This window comes from Opisthorchis viverrini (assembly GCF_000715545.1).
Source record: "Opisthorchis viverrini unplaced genomic scaffold opera_v5_410, whole genome shotgun sequence".
Taxonomy (NCBI): domain Eukaryota; kingdom Metazoa; phylum Platyhelminthes; class Trematoda; order Opisthorchiida; family Opisthorchiidae; genus Opisthorchis; species Opisthorchis viverrini.
In genome coordinates, this window is record NW_008752068.1 from 351,670 (window position 1) to 365,578 (window position 13,909).

At 40.1% G+C, this 13,909-nt stretch overlaps 1 protein-coding gene across 1 annotated transcript in view; it reads left to right on the top strand.

Annotated features, from left to right (window-relative positions):
- Positions 1 to 244: 244 nt before the first annotated feature.
- T265_10822 (hypothetical protein) overlaps positions 245 to 13,909 on the top strand; it is a gene marked incomplete at both ends in the record, with an annotated part of 31,939 nt that continues 18,274 nt past the window's right edge. The window contains 2 exons of the mRNA XM_009177301.1: positions 245 to 281; positions 13,370 to 13,436. Coding sequence (XP_009175565.1) covers positions 245 to 281; positions 13,370 to 13,436 — 104 coding nt within the window. The remainder of the gene's footprint in view (positions 282 to 13,369; positions 13,437 to 13,909) is intronic.

Here is a 13,909-nt window from a genome sequence, read left to right on the forward strand (position 1 = left end):
AAATATAGTTTCCGTGAGGGTAATGATAGTCACAGGCGTTAAACCTTTTCGTGGAAAACGCCTTCCAAAGTAAGATCACAGAGTGGGAACGGTTCGATAAACCAGGTGAATTTCATGAAGTGGCCTGGAAATCTGCTCTGAGGAGACTAGTTAACCAAAGCATGCTAACAGCACCGACAATTAGTTGGCGACTCAAACGTGAAACCGAATTCGATAAATATCACAAATTCAAAGATAAAAGTAAATGGCTCATTCCTGTATATGTGGCCCCTGTCGTGCAGGTAAGTCGCACTGATGCTTCTCGTTGGGAGGGTTCACCGGAATAAGTGGTATAATCAATTCACTCGGACCCGCCAACAATATTTGAAATCATTCGTCAGATCAACTACCACCAAGCTGCAAATGTATTGGTAGAGAATGCCCACCTGCTTACTTAACATAGGTGCAGCAGCTTGGTAAAATGCAGTCTGTAAACTTGGGGAACTACGGTTTAGACACTCATGTGTTTATCCACCACTAAACAGTAAATAATCAGTGGGGAAATTGATGATGGTGTGTGTGAAAAGTGAATGCATGTAGACAAATTTCGATAGAATAAACACTGCCAAAATCGTACATCTGGAATTTAGGTCTTCTTGGTTGGTGCGTGCAAATCCTCGATTTATCTATTTGTACACCACACAAAAGGCTATTTCCATGTCCTGAAGAGCAAAATGCTGACCGATGCGAGGAATTCAGTTTAGTTTTAGTGGCAGTGTTTTTAGAAGGGTTGTTTGAATGCTACTCCACGCACTTGTGTTGACAGCACACCAAATAAAAAACACGAAGCACGTCCGATCCTGTCGACTCGTTTTGTCCTTATAGCTAGATAACGAGTGGCATTTTATTACACTATAATTACAAAACACCCAGGATAATGATAGAAACAACCATTAAGAATTGAGAAACCTCAAGCTGGGAATTAATTAGGGCGGATTTTCGCGCCAGTGGTCATAAAATATGATGTAGGTTAACCGGTAAATACCTATAATTTCCCTCTCTTCTAATATCTGCCATCCTGGAAAGATTCTTCCAGTATGGGACCCGGCTAACCGGTATATCCCCCGGGAAGACTGCTCATTTAAGGTTGTTTTAGCCTCTCCAAAGACGGAATTTATTCCATTCACTCCTTTGTCGTGAAATTTAGATCGTCAAATAATTTCATCGGAGATTTGATGCACGTCTCAAAGGCACTTAACTTAGGCGGTCAACAGGATACAGTTTTTAAACTTTCAAAAACTTTGCCCCTTCGGATTAGTCCCTCGAGACCTATTTCAACGAAATTCTCTCTTCTGAGGAAGCGAGTGCCCTCAAGTTGTTTTGGGTGTCCTCTTCTGAGGATCGAATCGTTTCATTGATGACTGACCTAGTTTTGTTGTGCGTCTGTCAAACATTTTATTTTTAGACTTCCAAAGGCTCTGGTATAAGTTTGAACGAAACTTTCAAAACTGAAATCTAGATGTTTTGCAATCTCATTTCTCTTCACACAGTGCCTTAAAGTACCCTTAAGACTAGATTTGAACCAAAGTTGAATTTTAACTCAGCGCATAGATTGTGTGTTTCTTAAAAAAATGCTTCGCTCCTCATAATCTAGCAATAAATGATTACAAGAATGATTCAGATTATCAAAATCCAGTCGCTTTGTATCATGAAATACTTCCAGATCATCCAGGTCATTGTGCATTAGATTTTGCAGATTGGAAACAACGCCCAGGTTGCAACCAAAGCAACGTAGAAAAAACATTACGCACCAGACTGATTCAGACAAACAACCTCATAAAATATTCAGAACGTGGGAGATTGTACCAAAAAATAAGACTTACACTCCGGAAGCAACCAAAGTTTGTACGTCTTGTCTCAAAATGGAATGTGACGACGGGAGAAAATTGACTGCAAGCCTTACTATTGAAGTTATATTTACTGCGGTGTGAAGCTCTGTTTTCTGAAAACGAAAGTTTGACCGAATCGCTCGGCGCAGGCGTACGCTCCTATCGATGGGTTTGGCCTACGTAATATTCACTTTCGTGTGTGGTAGTGTTATTTATGAATGCCTAAGCATATATATCATGGACCAAGGAAAATGACAAACTGCCACTATTTCAGCCCTCAGGACTGACAAACCAAAACGAATGTCCTAAGCACGAAATCTCTATCGTTATTCAGCGTAGTTGGCAAGCTTTCGTACAAGTTCTACAGATTCTCTCTTATGGTGAGAGCGTAACGATCGCTTTTATGAATATTGGTGTAAGCAGACATCCTGTATGCAAATTTTAGGTAAAATATAGGTTGCTGATCCTAAACCTTTTTTTCTTATTGGGGCTCTTCAGGCCTATGTTACAAGTTCAGATCACCCGGTGACTGCTGTCAAAGTTCGCGTCTTCATACATCCGCTAGAGCATACAAACCACTAAAATTCAAATGCCGCAGGTATACAAGAACAATTAATTACTTTGAGGTGATTGACTCTGAAGTACACTTTCTACGAACTTCCAGATGCTTTCTTATAAAAACACCCGAATAAATATTTGACCATAATACAGTTGCCATGGTCTAACTCTCTCCATCCGATGTATCTGACTTGTAGATGAGTCTGTCATTGTGAAGTAAGATGAGCGCCGGTGAATGTTTTTGTCACGACAAACACAAACTAGTAAAGTGCAGATACTATTCTGTCTAAATGGATTACAGAATATAATACTGAAGCATCCGGATATCCTTGGGTTGAACCGTCGAACCGACGAGCAAGATGATGTTCAACTGGAGTCCACTAAAATAGTGATTAAATTTTCTTGTCCTTAGCACCAGTTGAAACCTCTTCCAAATAATTTTGTAAAATAATACGGCTTGAACTTCGGTTTCCGCACTTTGCCACAGTCTTTCCACAAATCAGTCCAGCAAAACTCTCCGTAGTTAAATCAGCAGGCCGTTCATACCTGGTACTTTGAAAATAAAACCTAACTTGTTTGGTATAAGAATAGGATTCTTAAGGTGATGAATATGTAGGGATGTTAGACGTAAATGAGCCTCTCTGAATTTTCACACGTTTCAGTAAAGTGCATTTTTATACATACAGTTTTCCCGAGGAAAACTTCGCCTGCCGACAAGCCTCTACATGCGCACAACTATACATAAAGTCTACACACCAAAAGAGCGTGTATTCGTAATTAAGTTGCCATCACTTTCTAGGTACAGTAAAATTTCCAAGGTATTTTCACGGTCCTATGAGGATTGTTCTCACAGATCTCACTTAACGAAGGTAAGGTTAGTGACTCACCAACCCAAAATTGGGGTGAATGTAGATATCTGGATTGCAAATCTTTGGTAATCCATCTAATAAACTTGGGAATGTTTGATAAAATCACATAAAGTTTGGGGGGTTAGTTCGTCTTTTTCGCGATTACGAAGCGTTGGATTTGCGATCAAACATAGTGTCCATCCGATCATCATTTTACGTTGCTGGGAGATGCGGTCGGCCACGGAGAATGACATTCCTCAGAACGCTTTTGCTCATTGTCACGCGCTCATAATAACTCACGCATCGCTCTGAGAGTACCAGTTTTACTGACTGAGTAATGTTATATGACCTGTGATCTTAAGGATCTTCCAGGAGTTGTATATGTTATTCAGTTCAGTCATCTGTCCTACACGTTTTGCGGAAAAGAAGAGTGCAGCCAGAGAACTCTTCCGGTAAACGCTGTTATTCGAGCTCTTTATTCAAAGAACCAAACTCAGGCGCACCGCCTTCTGTTCGACAATTCGATGGATATGGGAAACTGCGGATAATATTCTGGTATCAGTTCACTTTACAGACTTGACTGTAAATTTTCGCATCAATATTATAATCTGGACTGATCGGGTTTGCGTTCAAATGGTTCAATCATAATTTTGACCAATAAATCTAGTTAAACTGGCTAGTCTGATTATCGCTCTAAGTCTGGCTAAAGCTTGAATGCACAAGGCAGTGGAGTAAATTTAAGGTTAGATGTTGTACGTTCTGATTGGTTCAGCTAATGGACAGCGCATACAAGCGGCTGTGATTGTGTTTGCAAATGGATTTTCTAACTCGATCAAGCCATGCTCACTTTTTTGAGCTGATCCATTTCGATAGGACAAAGTTAATCAATTCTGGTTGATCACGTGTGGCAACCGAGTTAAAGCAGAGCTGACTACAAAGGCCAGTATTCAGTTCTGTCCATTATAGGTTGATCAGCAACAATTTTTCCGTTGATTTGAAAAGGAAAGTTAGTAGCTTGTCATCCCTAATGACATGTTGCTGACAGTATATCAATCATCTTTAACGAGAATGAAGGCATGCATTCTATAGTGTACACATATAGCACAACAAAGGGCAGTGAGGTGTAACAGTTAATCGGGAATGCGATCGGTACTATCACGTGATAGGCGACACAGTCGAACCGATCTGACTTACGCGAAAAGAGAAATCTCTGTTTCCAGCCGCACCTGCATATACTGGTTTAATGCTTGATCAAATGCTGGCCCACCTTGATTGCGATTTAAATAGCTCCATGTAAACAGCTTTCCTACAGAACGATGTATTTTTTGACAGGCGCAAAATATCACAAAACTGGAACTAGGAACGTCATCGCAGCCTACACTATCCGGCCCAATCTAACTTGCTCTTTCTACAAGCACAAAAACCTTCAGGCCACTGATGGGCGTCGCCATCACGCACTTGGATGCGTGACCCGTTGCATCTCATGATTACCTGGAAGGATGAAGCAGGGCAAATGTGTGGGCTTGTCTCGACCAAACGTCGGGGGGCCTTCTGATCCGTTGTTGTTGTAGTGACATTCTAATCACTTGGCCGGAAACGTTGTATCTCGATAAGTGCACTATTATTACGCGCTGCTGATTCCTCCGGTTGGTTCTACCGATGCTAGTTATAGCAACTACTACCCTACCTGTAGGTGTAATTAGCTCTGACTGAAACTGGTCCCACCAGTTAGGTTGGTGGCAGCGTTAGTGGTCTCACGTGTGCTCTGATCCTCAGTTGTGCGGTATTATAAGGTTACATCTGTTAATCTTATGACGTTGCCATCGATATAGTGGACATTGAGAAAGACCATCTACGCTCCTTTTATTACGTTACTAGGGAGATGCCGCTCGGCAAGCTTATCTGGATTTGTGATGGGAAATTGAAAAAAGTCTATAAAGTTAAAGCTCTACAACCGGTGTGAATGGGCTATAAAGTTGCTTTGACCTGTGATACAGGGGGCAAATAAAGCGTTATTTGCACCGCGCCAGAGAGGGACTACAAACGTTTGGATGTTGTTGGACCCAGGTAGATGATATATAGATCCAACATTCAATCGGGTTATCTTCTGATCGTAGCATCTAGGGATGCGAACTGTATACCAGTATCACATCCGTAACTAGAAGGAACGGTGGGATAAATTGAGTTAAAAATACAAGGCAAGAGTGAAGGCACAGGTCAGTCTGTTGTGAACAGTAAACTAGCATATATAATCAGCTCTTGATTCTGATGATTATTAGAGTTTGTCCACAAATGACCACCATTCTTAAACTTGGAATTCTTCACAGAACTCAGTACTTTCGACCGCAGTTCATTCGATCACCTGCGTATGTACTCACATATGTGTCGTTCGAACCGATGACCTCAATCCAAGACCAGCGAGTTTTAACCGTCCCTCATTTCCGAAGGTACTCGTAGGCCTAATTCACTAATCAAGAATGGCGAAACCGGTCGTGGGTTTTTGAAGAGTTTTCAGAAACCTCATAAATAGTGCATTACATCTATAAAATGTATCGCGATATGTCAAATATCGAACCAACTAGAAGAATAGGTGGCCTGATGCATCACATTCAGTTGATTAAGAACATCCTAAACGAGGGATTTAGCTGGGTTCTAGGTGGCTTCTTCATGAAACCTAAATTGGTCTGCAGATGAGTCAAATAGCAGTAGGCCTTTTTAAGATGAAACGTTATCGGTCCGCAAAGCCTTGTTAGCTCGAAACTGCGACATTCTAAGATAGTCTTCTTGTTTTGCTGTGTGTAAACTTACTCAAAAGCATGAGTGCGTTTCACTAAGCTAGGTCATTTAGTTAATAAATATACCAGAACTGGCTACGACAACCTCACTTGCGTTAATGTAGCACCGATAATGACTTCAATGTAACTGCGACACCTGAAATTGTCATTCGTTTAGGAGCACAGGAATGACCACGAATGATGCCGGCCAGCAGTTTCGGCTTACTCTTACCATTTGGTTTAGTAGGTAGCTTGAACATCGTTTATCACAAATACGTTCTGTCTTTGTTTGCGGTATATTAAGTAGAACCATGCCTCTAAATAGAGATTTTGTTTGAGAGTTTTTCTCTGTTCATTTTCAGTTACCACAAGGTCTCTTTAATAGTAACAAAATCCTAACTCGAAAAAAACTTTTGAACCCGCACTCCTTGGAGGAAATTGCTCGGTTTTCTGACGACCACGCTCCTTACGAACTAATCCAACTACATTAATGGGTGTCGTCCCTTGTTTCGACATGTTCTTTGTACCCTGAAGCTTTCCTATTCCTCTGCAGCATGTTGGGTTTGCACAGAGTAAGGTTCGCAAATGATGTCGAGTTGGACTTCCTGACGGCAATGTGCACCATAATAACGCTTATATATGTTACTTCAGCGTGTTTGGACCTTGATCACAGAGGTCAATCTGGACATTTGAAACCTTGGCACGATTAGAAGTCATTTGGTGCGAAAAATATTTTTGCTAAGCTAGCATCAAATTGGTGGAATCCACTTTTCTGGCATCCCCTAACAATAACCGCAATATGTTCCGAGATACGCCGCATTAGGAACGCATCCGTTGTTAGAATTTTCCACTCTTCGTTCTTGTTTTACAGCTCAGACGATGGCAATTTAGGAGAAACCATCAGAAGTTGATGGCATTTATTAAGCTTATTCGCGAGAATGGCTAAACTTTAAAATGTTTTCTATGAAGATGCTATCAGCAAAACACTGGTTCGCTCTAACTGTAAAAGTTGAATTAAACAAGGCAAAAAATAAGATACGATAAAAAGAAATCCAGTAGCAAGTAAAAAACACGCTATTTACTTAAAAATTAATTCCAGTCAAACCAACGGACTGGTCGCACGCCTAGCTAATATCCGTTCTAATAAAGAACTTTAAAAAATAGGATGGGTCAATTTTAGTTCTGGCTATCGCTTCCTGTCCAATCAGGCTTTTCACCTTGAACAAAGATTGATCCACTTCTCGGAACTACATACTTGATAACGGCGAGCACCAGGCCGACATAGGGATATGTTGTACCATGAATATTTCACTGGTAAGTCTGTAGATGACTAACAACTTCAGCGTACACTTTATTCAGGAATCACTTTACACATTTACCACTCTGAAAACATTATTGATGTACGGGTCAAATGCACAATTATGAGAGGAAATGTCTACTCTCGACGTAACAACCTTATGATGTCGGCTCTAAATAATAGCTGAAAACTGCAAGAACCTGAAAAAATGATGCGGACAGCCATATAACTGGTGCGATGCTACTAAAGTATCGGGTGACAATGCAAACACTTCTAACGATGGATTGAATAATAAAATTAAATAACATATTCGGAAATTCCTTCTTGAAATATTGCTGTGCATAAAATAAATGCCTGTTGTTTGCGGATACGATATAGCCCGGAAACTGCTACCAAAGAATTCGAAAGCAGTTAGTGAGGCACAATGTAGTGCACATCTTAGGGCTGGTATAGAGTGAATCCCGGGGTGCCAAACCAGTTGACGGGGAAAGTATTAATTCCAAAGTATTATAGTCGCGGAGACTAGTTATTGTCCTCGCATGAACCTACACATAAGCGCACATCTAACTAAAACGTGAAGGTTTATTGATTTTTACTCACTAAAACAGCAGCTGTTCGGTGAACAAATAAAGACCAACAAATTTGCATCAAAGTTTGTCTCAAGGTTTACGCAGGCAGAGGATGTCAGCCAAGATGGAAGTAGAACCTTGGTCATTGGAAATCCACACTCAAGATTGCTACGGTTTATGAATGGGAGTCAGCAGATCATGTGGTGCTATATCTTCAAATGAACAGCTTCAAACGCTAGAGCCATTGGACTGACGGCACTAAGCACTTACCAGGGACGTTATACTGTCCGACCATCAAAACAAAAGCGATGTGTGAAATGTTGAAAAGCATTTAAATCCTACACTTCTAACACAAATATAAAAACACCATAGTTTGAATCAAATGGCAGATTACAAAGTAGCAAACAGTTTGCCTTCATCCAGTATCTTTCCATGTGGGGAAGTTATGGTTGTTTTTTTCGTATTGTTATTCTCTGCCATGTTTTCGGTGGGAAACACAAGAATTGGGCTGCAGAGAGGATGCCACGCTACAAGTAACCGTTCAAATTACAATAAATGTGAGACACCTCATTATTCCGAACGATTTTCATTCTTTTTCATTTCCTGTTAACTCGGTTTCGGCGAGGAAAAAATATTTTAGGATCTGCCACAGGCTAAGTGGGTTCAAGAATCACGTTGTTCACACGGACCCTGCTCTGTTGGGATTGCTCGAAAGTGTGCTAAAAGTACACGTCAGGGAGCGTGGATTTGAAATAATTATACATCTTGGTATGTTAAATACCCACATGCTATATCAGCATCTGCAAATCAAGATTTGGCTTTTGTGCTTCCAAATTCAGGGTGGTTCTATCATTATAAAAACAAAATCATCATTTTGTGAGAAGAAACAGATTTATGAAAGCATAATTATGTCTGTCACAGTATCAAAGTCGGTCATGCTGGCTTGCAGAAATTTTATGCGGGTACTGACGCACATCGTGGTGTTTTGTTCATCATTCGTGTTTGTCTATTCACTCCTTATACCTAATAAAGAGATACTAACGTTCCGTCGTCCATCTACTCATGGAATACGTTTCATAATTTTGATTCTTTGCTAGGATCGACTTTCTAACTCTAAATTTTTAATGCTGCATCACTCATCATATTTTGGTGTCAGTGTGGTTCACTTGGAGTCACATGAATTTTTTATCCTGCGCCCTCAACGCAGGGTAAAATTCAGTAATTACTCCCCTTACCCTCACCTTACTCCGCTTTCTCTCATTCTGTAGACTTCTGGAATTAGTAGCTATTCAACCTTGAATTCAGGTAACATTTCGTTCAGCTCACTGCTTGGCAGCTTTATTTTGTTGCTGTTAGATACCTGGTGACCCAAATTTTTTTCGAAACTTGGGGGATTGCGTGATAAAATGAGGACAACCACACAAGGGTAATTAATCTCTATCTTTTCTACTACCTAGATCGATTTGAACTATTCCTCCACGTCATCTCGTAACTTTTTTGTAACCCGAACCCAAATAATCTGCAGGTCATCAGCTGACTTCTTTAACTTGATATTTTCAAACTTTTCAAAATTTCAGAGCCATTTAGATAATTAACTATTGATCCAGCATGTATCATTCGTAGCACTGCTTTGTGGATTAGCAACAAGGTTCTGTGTTTGACCACTTGATCCCCATTTCAGGATAACCTGGTCAGTATTCAGCATCTGTTTTCCGTTAAACTGGATTTAACTTGTTTTGAGTGAGGTAGGTTCCTAGTTAAATGCTCGTTTCACAGACTTCCCGGATTAGTTTCTCCAGCTTATGGATTGTTCACGTTAACTTGACAAGACTTCACCTGAATATCAAATATCACAAGGTTATTCGTAGTATAAATATAGCCGCTGATAAAAAAATCAATGGTAAAATATCAATTTACACCAAGGAAAATAACGTCATCATCCTTTACTTCATCCAGGTTTGCCTGCATCCCAATTTGCTGGGACAGTGGAAGAGTGGCACCAAATCCTACAGCAGGGACGAAAACCGATAAAATGGTAGCTTGGGCATGTTACTTGGTTTCATATTAGTTGACTGTTGATCAGTGTACAAAGCTTGGTAATTTAATTGACAACGTTTCGAAACAAATCGTGAGAACATCATGTTTGCTCACAGAACACCTTCTCGGTGTAATGACGATATGTCTATCACTGGTGACAAAACAAACAAATCCTTATACTCGGAGAAAGGATTAGTAACCACCTGGTCTACAATCAAAGTTGGAAACCACTTTTTGATTCTTTGGGTTTCGTGACAATAAAAACCTGAGTTAGGTAAGAAAGCCAGTTCTGATGTCTGGAATTCATCATTGTTTGCTCAAATATGTTTCTCCGAGGAGGAATCTAAATAAAACTAACTTAAATAATTTCATTTTACTGTAGATAGATTCTCCGAAGCCAGTGATCTCCCTTGAGTTTGTTCTCATTGGGTAATTGCTGGAAGCAGACAAAAAATTTGCTTCCCCGTGAATTTTTCAAAACAAATAACCGCTGTCAAAACACACGTTTGTTTGACTGGTCTGGTCTGCGATGGACAGTGACCGGGTAAAATTTAACAGCCAGGAATTTTTTTTTAATTTTCTGCATACATTTTGGTCTAGTCCTTACACAAACAAGTATTGCTCTGTGTCAGAGGAACGGGGTCGTAATTTAAAAGAGACATTATTTTGAAAAGGTTTATCACCGGGCGAAATAAATGAAATGTTCTCACGCCGTTTGGAATTGAATTTGTCAGAAGTATAAAAGCAGAGGTGCCCTGAATCAGGGATGCATTACTTTCAGGGATGCCTCTATGGAACATGGTTCAATCAAGTTGCGATTTTAAAATAAAAAACGCTATTGAGTCTTGGTATGTCATGCGCTTACAAACTATTTACACATCGCACTTCAATGTACTTTTGCTCATTTTCACCCGTGTACAGATATACCAATTCTTGTCTACGGGTTTTTTTTTAAAAAAAAATAACAGAAGCTCGTTCTCTTGACTGTTTTTATACAAAACAAGTGCCTGAGTTGGTGCAGTATTTCTCTTTACCCAACATGGCCTTATGCATATTAGGCCTAGTTTCCCAGTTGACCAAACATTTTTGCGGATATTTTTTTAAAAAATACAGAAGCTCGTTCTCTTGACTGTTTTTATACAAAACAAGTGCCTGAGTTGGTGCAGTATTTCTCTTTACCCAACATGGCCTTATGCATATTAGGCCTAGTTTCCCAGTTGACCAAACATTTTTGCGGATATTTTGCACTTGTTTTTAAAGCTCATAACTGGTTTGATATTACCGACTAATTTTCAGATTTATACCCACGGAAAGCAGCGCGACACAGATACTTCACGTGCTCCACTATGGCCTTGAAAAGCGTCGGTTACACGTGGTTTTCAAACTTACTCGTTGAAGGTTTTTATTACAATACGTCACCAGGGTGACCGTCAGTATCGGGCAGGAAGTGATGCTAAATGGCGCCGAGAAATCACTGTACTGATAGACACATCCGGAAACAAAACAGCGTGACCACCTGTTTTTTTAGGGGACATCGGCAGCACTATCCCGGACACAGTCAAACATCATCGTAAGTAGAGAGAACAAATGCACATTGGGAACTTTGCATTTCTCTGAATTTCAGGCCATAGATCACTGGAGGAAAACTTAAGGATGTGGGGGAAATCTCTCTCTTGAGCTGGCTACTGACTGGAAATCTTTCTTTAGAAGCAAAACTCTATTAAAAGGTACGGATGCTCCTTACAGAAGTAACGCTCCTTATCGTATCAGCCACATCTAACGATGGTGAATCCCGCAAAACTTATCTAAAACGGAGTTAATTCTTTTGTGCTGAGGAGTGATCTGTTTGATGCTTACTGCAATCTGATTTTATCGCTTTTTGAAGCATCCGTCTATGAAAATCACCATCAATATACTGCTCACAAGGTGGTCTAATTTGTCTTCCACTTGTTGCACACTAAAACTGTTTCGAACGGAAGCACAGATGGTCTTGAGAATTCGTCGTTGTCGAGGTATCAGTCAATACAGAATCACGTGGCATGAAATTGGGTCAAAAGTGGTGGTATAAATATCCTGTCTAAATACGAACTGAAAAAGTTCATGAAAGTCAATGGAGGCCAAATATCATAATACCCAGCTACGTACTGGAAGAACAAGGGGGCCAAAAGTTCTTTAACGCCTCTCGAGACGCACAAATTAGATGGTTCCAAATGGGATTGTGTAGTTTTTCTCGGTCTTTGAATAAGGAATAGTTTTAGCTGCGAGAAGCGATTTCAACAGGTATTGCAGTAAGTTTGTGTCAGGCTTTTTATCATCATGCAATAGGTTTTTTGGATGGTCTTATGGTATGTGAAAAGGTTATTGGTTAGGGGACTGTACAAATGCTACGAATTACATTTCATTGATCTTTTTTCCTCGATTAATGTGAAAAATCAATCTAAAAATACCTCTGTCAGTAAGAGTTTTTGGCTGAAGACATGACACTACTGCGACTATTTTATTAGGAACAGTGTACCATGGGTGTGTTGTGGTGAAGAAAAACGATTCTTTCTAACAAAGCTGATACCTTTTGTTTCTCATGGTTCAAGTTACTGCCAGCACAAGGGTTTGTGATTCGTGAGGTTCATCAAAGGGTAAGAAATCAATAAAACTGAAGAATTTTGACGCTTTATTTGAAGGTAGATTAGCTTCAAGCTAAATGATCGTCCGCACAACACTTCCTTCCCGATGGTCATAATTAATATAGTTCACATGTTACTGATGAACGGTAAGCTTTACAATGACTAGTGGAATATTTATCAAATAAAACTAACATTAAATTTCTTCCGGTATATATATGAGCATATTTAATATGCGACTTTCGCCAGTGAAAAACTGGCAACTATCTGGATATATTATATACTGTATATATAGTAATCGGTGCACCGTACCAAACGTTTGTAGAAGCCCATGACAGACTTATACAAATGCCAAAGGCTACTTCGAAATTCAGTCAAGACTCTTTGTAATGTACTGCTCATAAGGTTGCTGAAAATCCGTCGACAGATCGGTTTCGCCTTTTTGGGGGCGCAGCACGTAGGCGCACTCTCCGTCAACCTCATGTTGTACTTGAAACCAAATTGCCCTAAATTGGCGAATATACACTCGAAAAACCAAATTAGTTTGCAAATGAGTGTAAATTGGTCTGTCAAAACTCCTTGTGCACACAGCTGGGTGCCGGTGTTTGGGTCTGTCACCTTTTACAGAATACTGATTAGTTTTCTAAAACCGTTGAAACAGGAATCATGATCTCGTGGTTTTCGCCTTATAGGCTTTGGTGGTTGGGGGCTTTTTCGCTGCCAAAGTTGGTTGCAGTTCTCTACTTGCTGCAAAATTATGTTATCTTTCGTGTTTGTTCTGTTCTATAACTTTTTTGTAGGGTTTTTGCAAGTACATCCCGATAGTGAAAAAAAGGAATCAACCATGCCCGATACACTGGTCTTGAGGTTAGCCCCAAATGGACGTCCACCGAGTGGATAGACAAAGTGGATGAAGTGGCGAAAGCTGGCTGGCCGGCTCTGTTTTTCTCTGTCCTCACGCTATGCAAAAAAGGCTGAGAGCTTCAACGATCGTTGATAGCCAACATATTTAAGAATAAAAGTTGGAATAGCTCAGAGTTTCGTATCACCTACAACGTACTGCGTACATTTCTACTAACTTACACGGGGAAACCCCAGTATAAGGCGCTGGACAGTTAATGCATAGTGATAAAACAAGATGTCACTATATACATCGGTTTGCCTTCTTGTTTGTATCCAGATTTCACAGTCCGATCTAAGACGTAAGGTTGAACAGTTTTCCTATTTAAGATAATGCTGGTAGTGCACGTCTAGTAACCGGTCGTTGGCTTGTTCCATGAGCTGGGACAATTGAGTGCAACGGTTCCGTTGCCAATTATGTTTCACTTCTTTACTTGTGC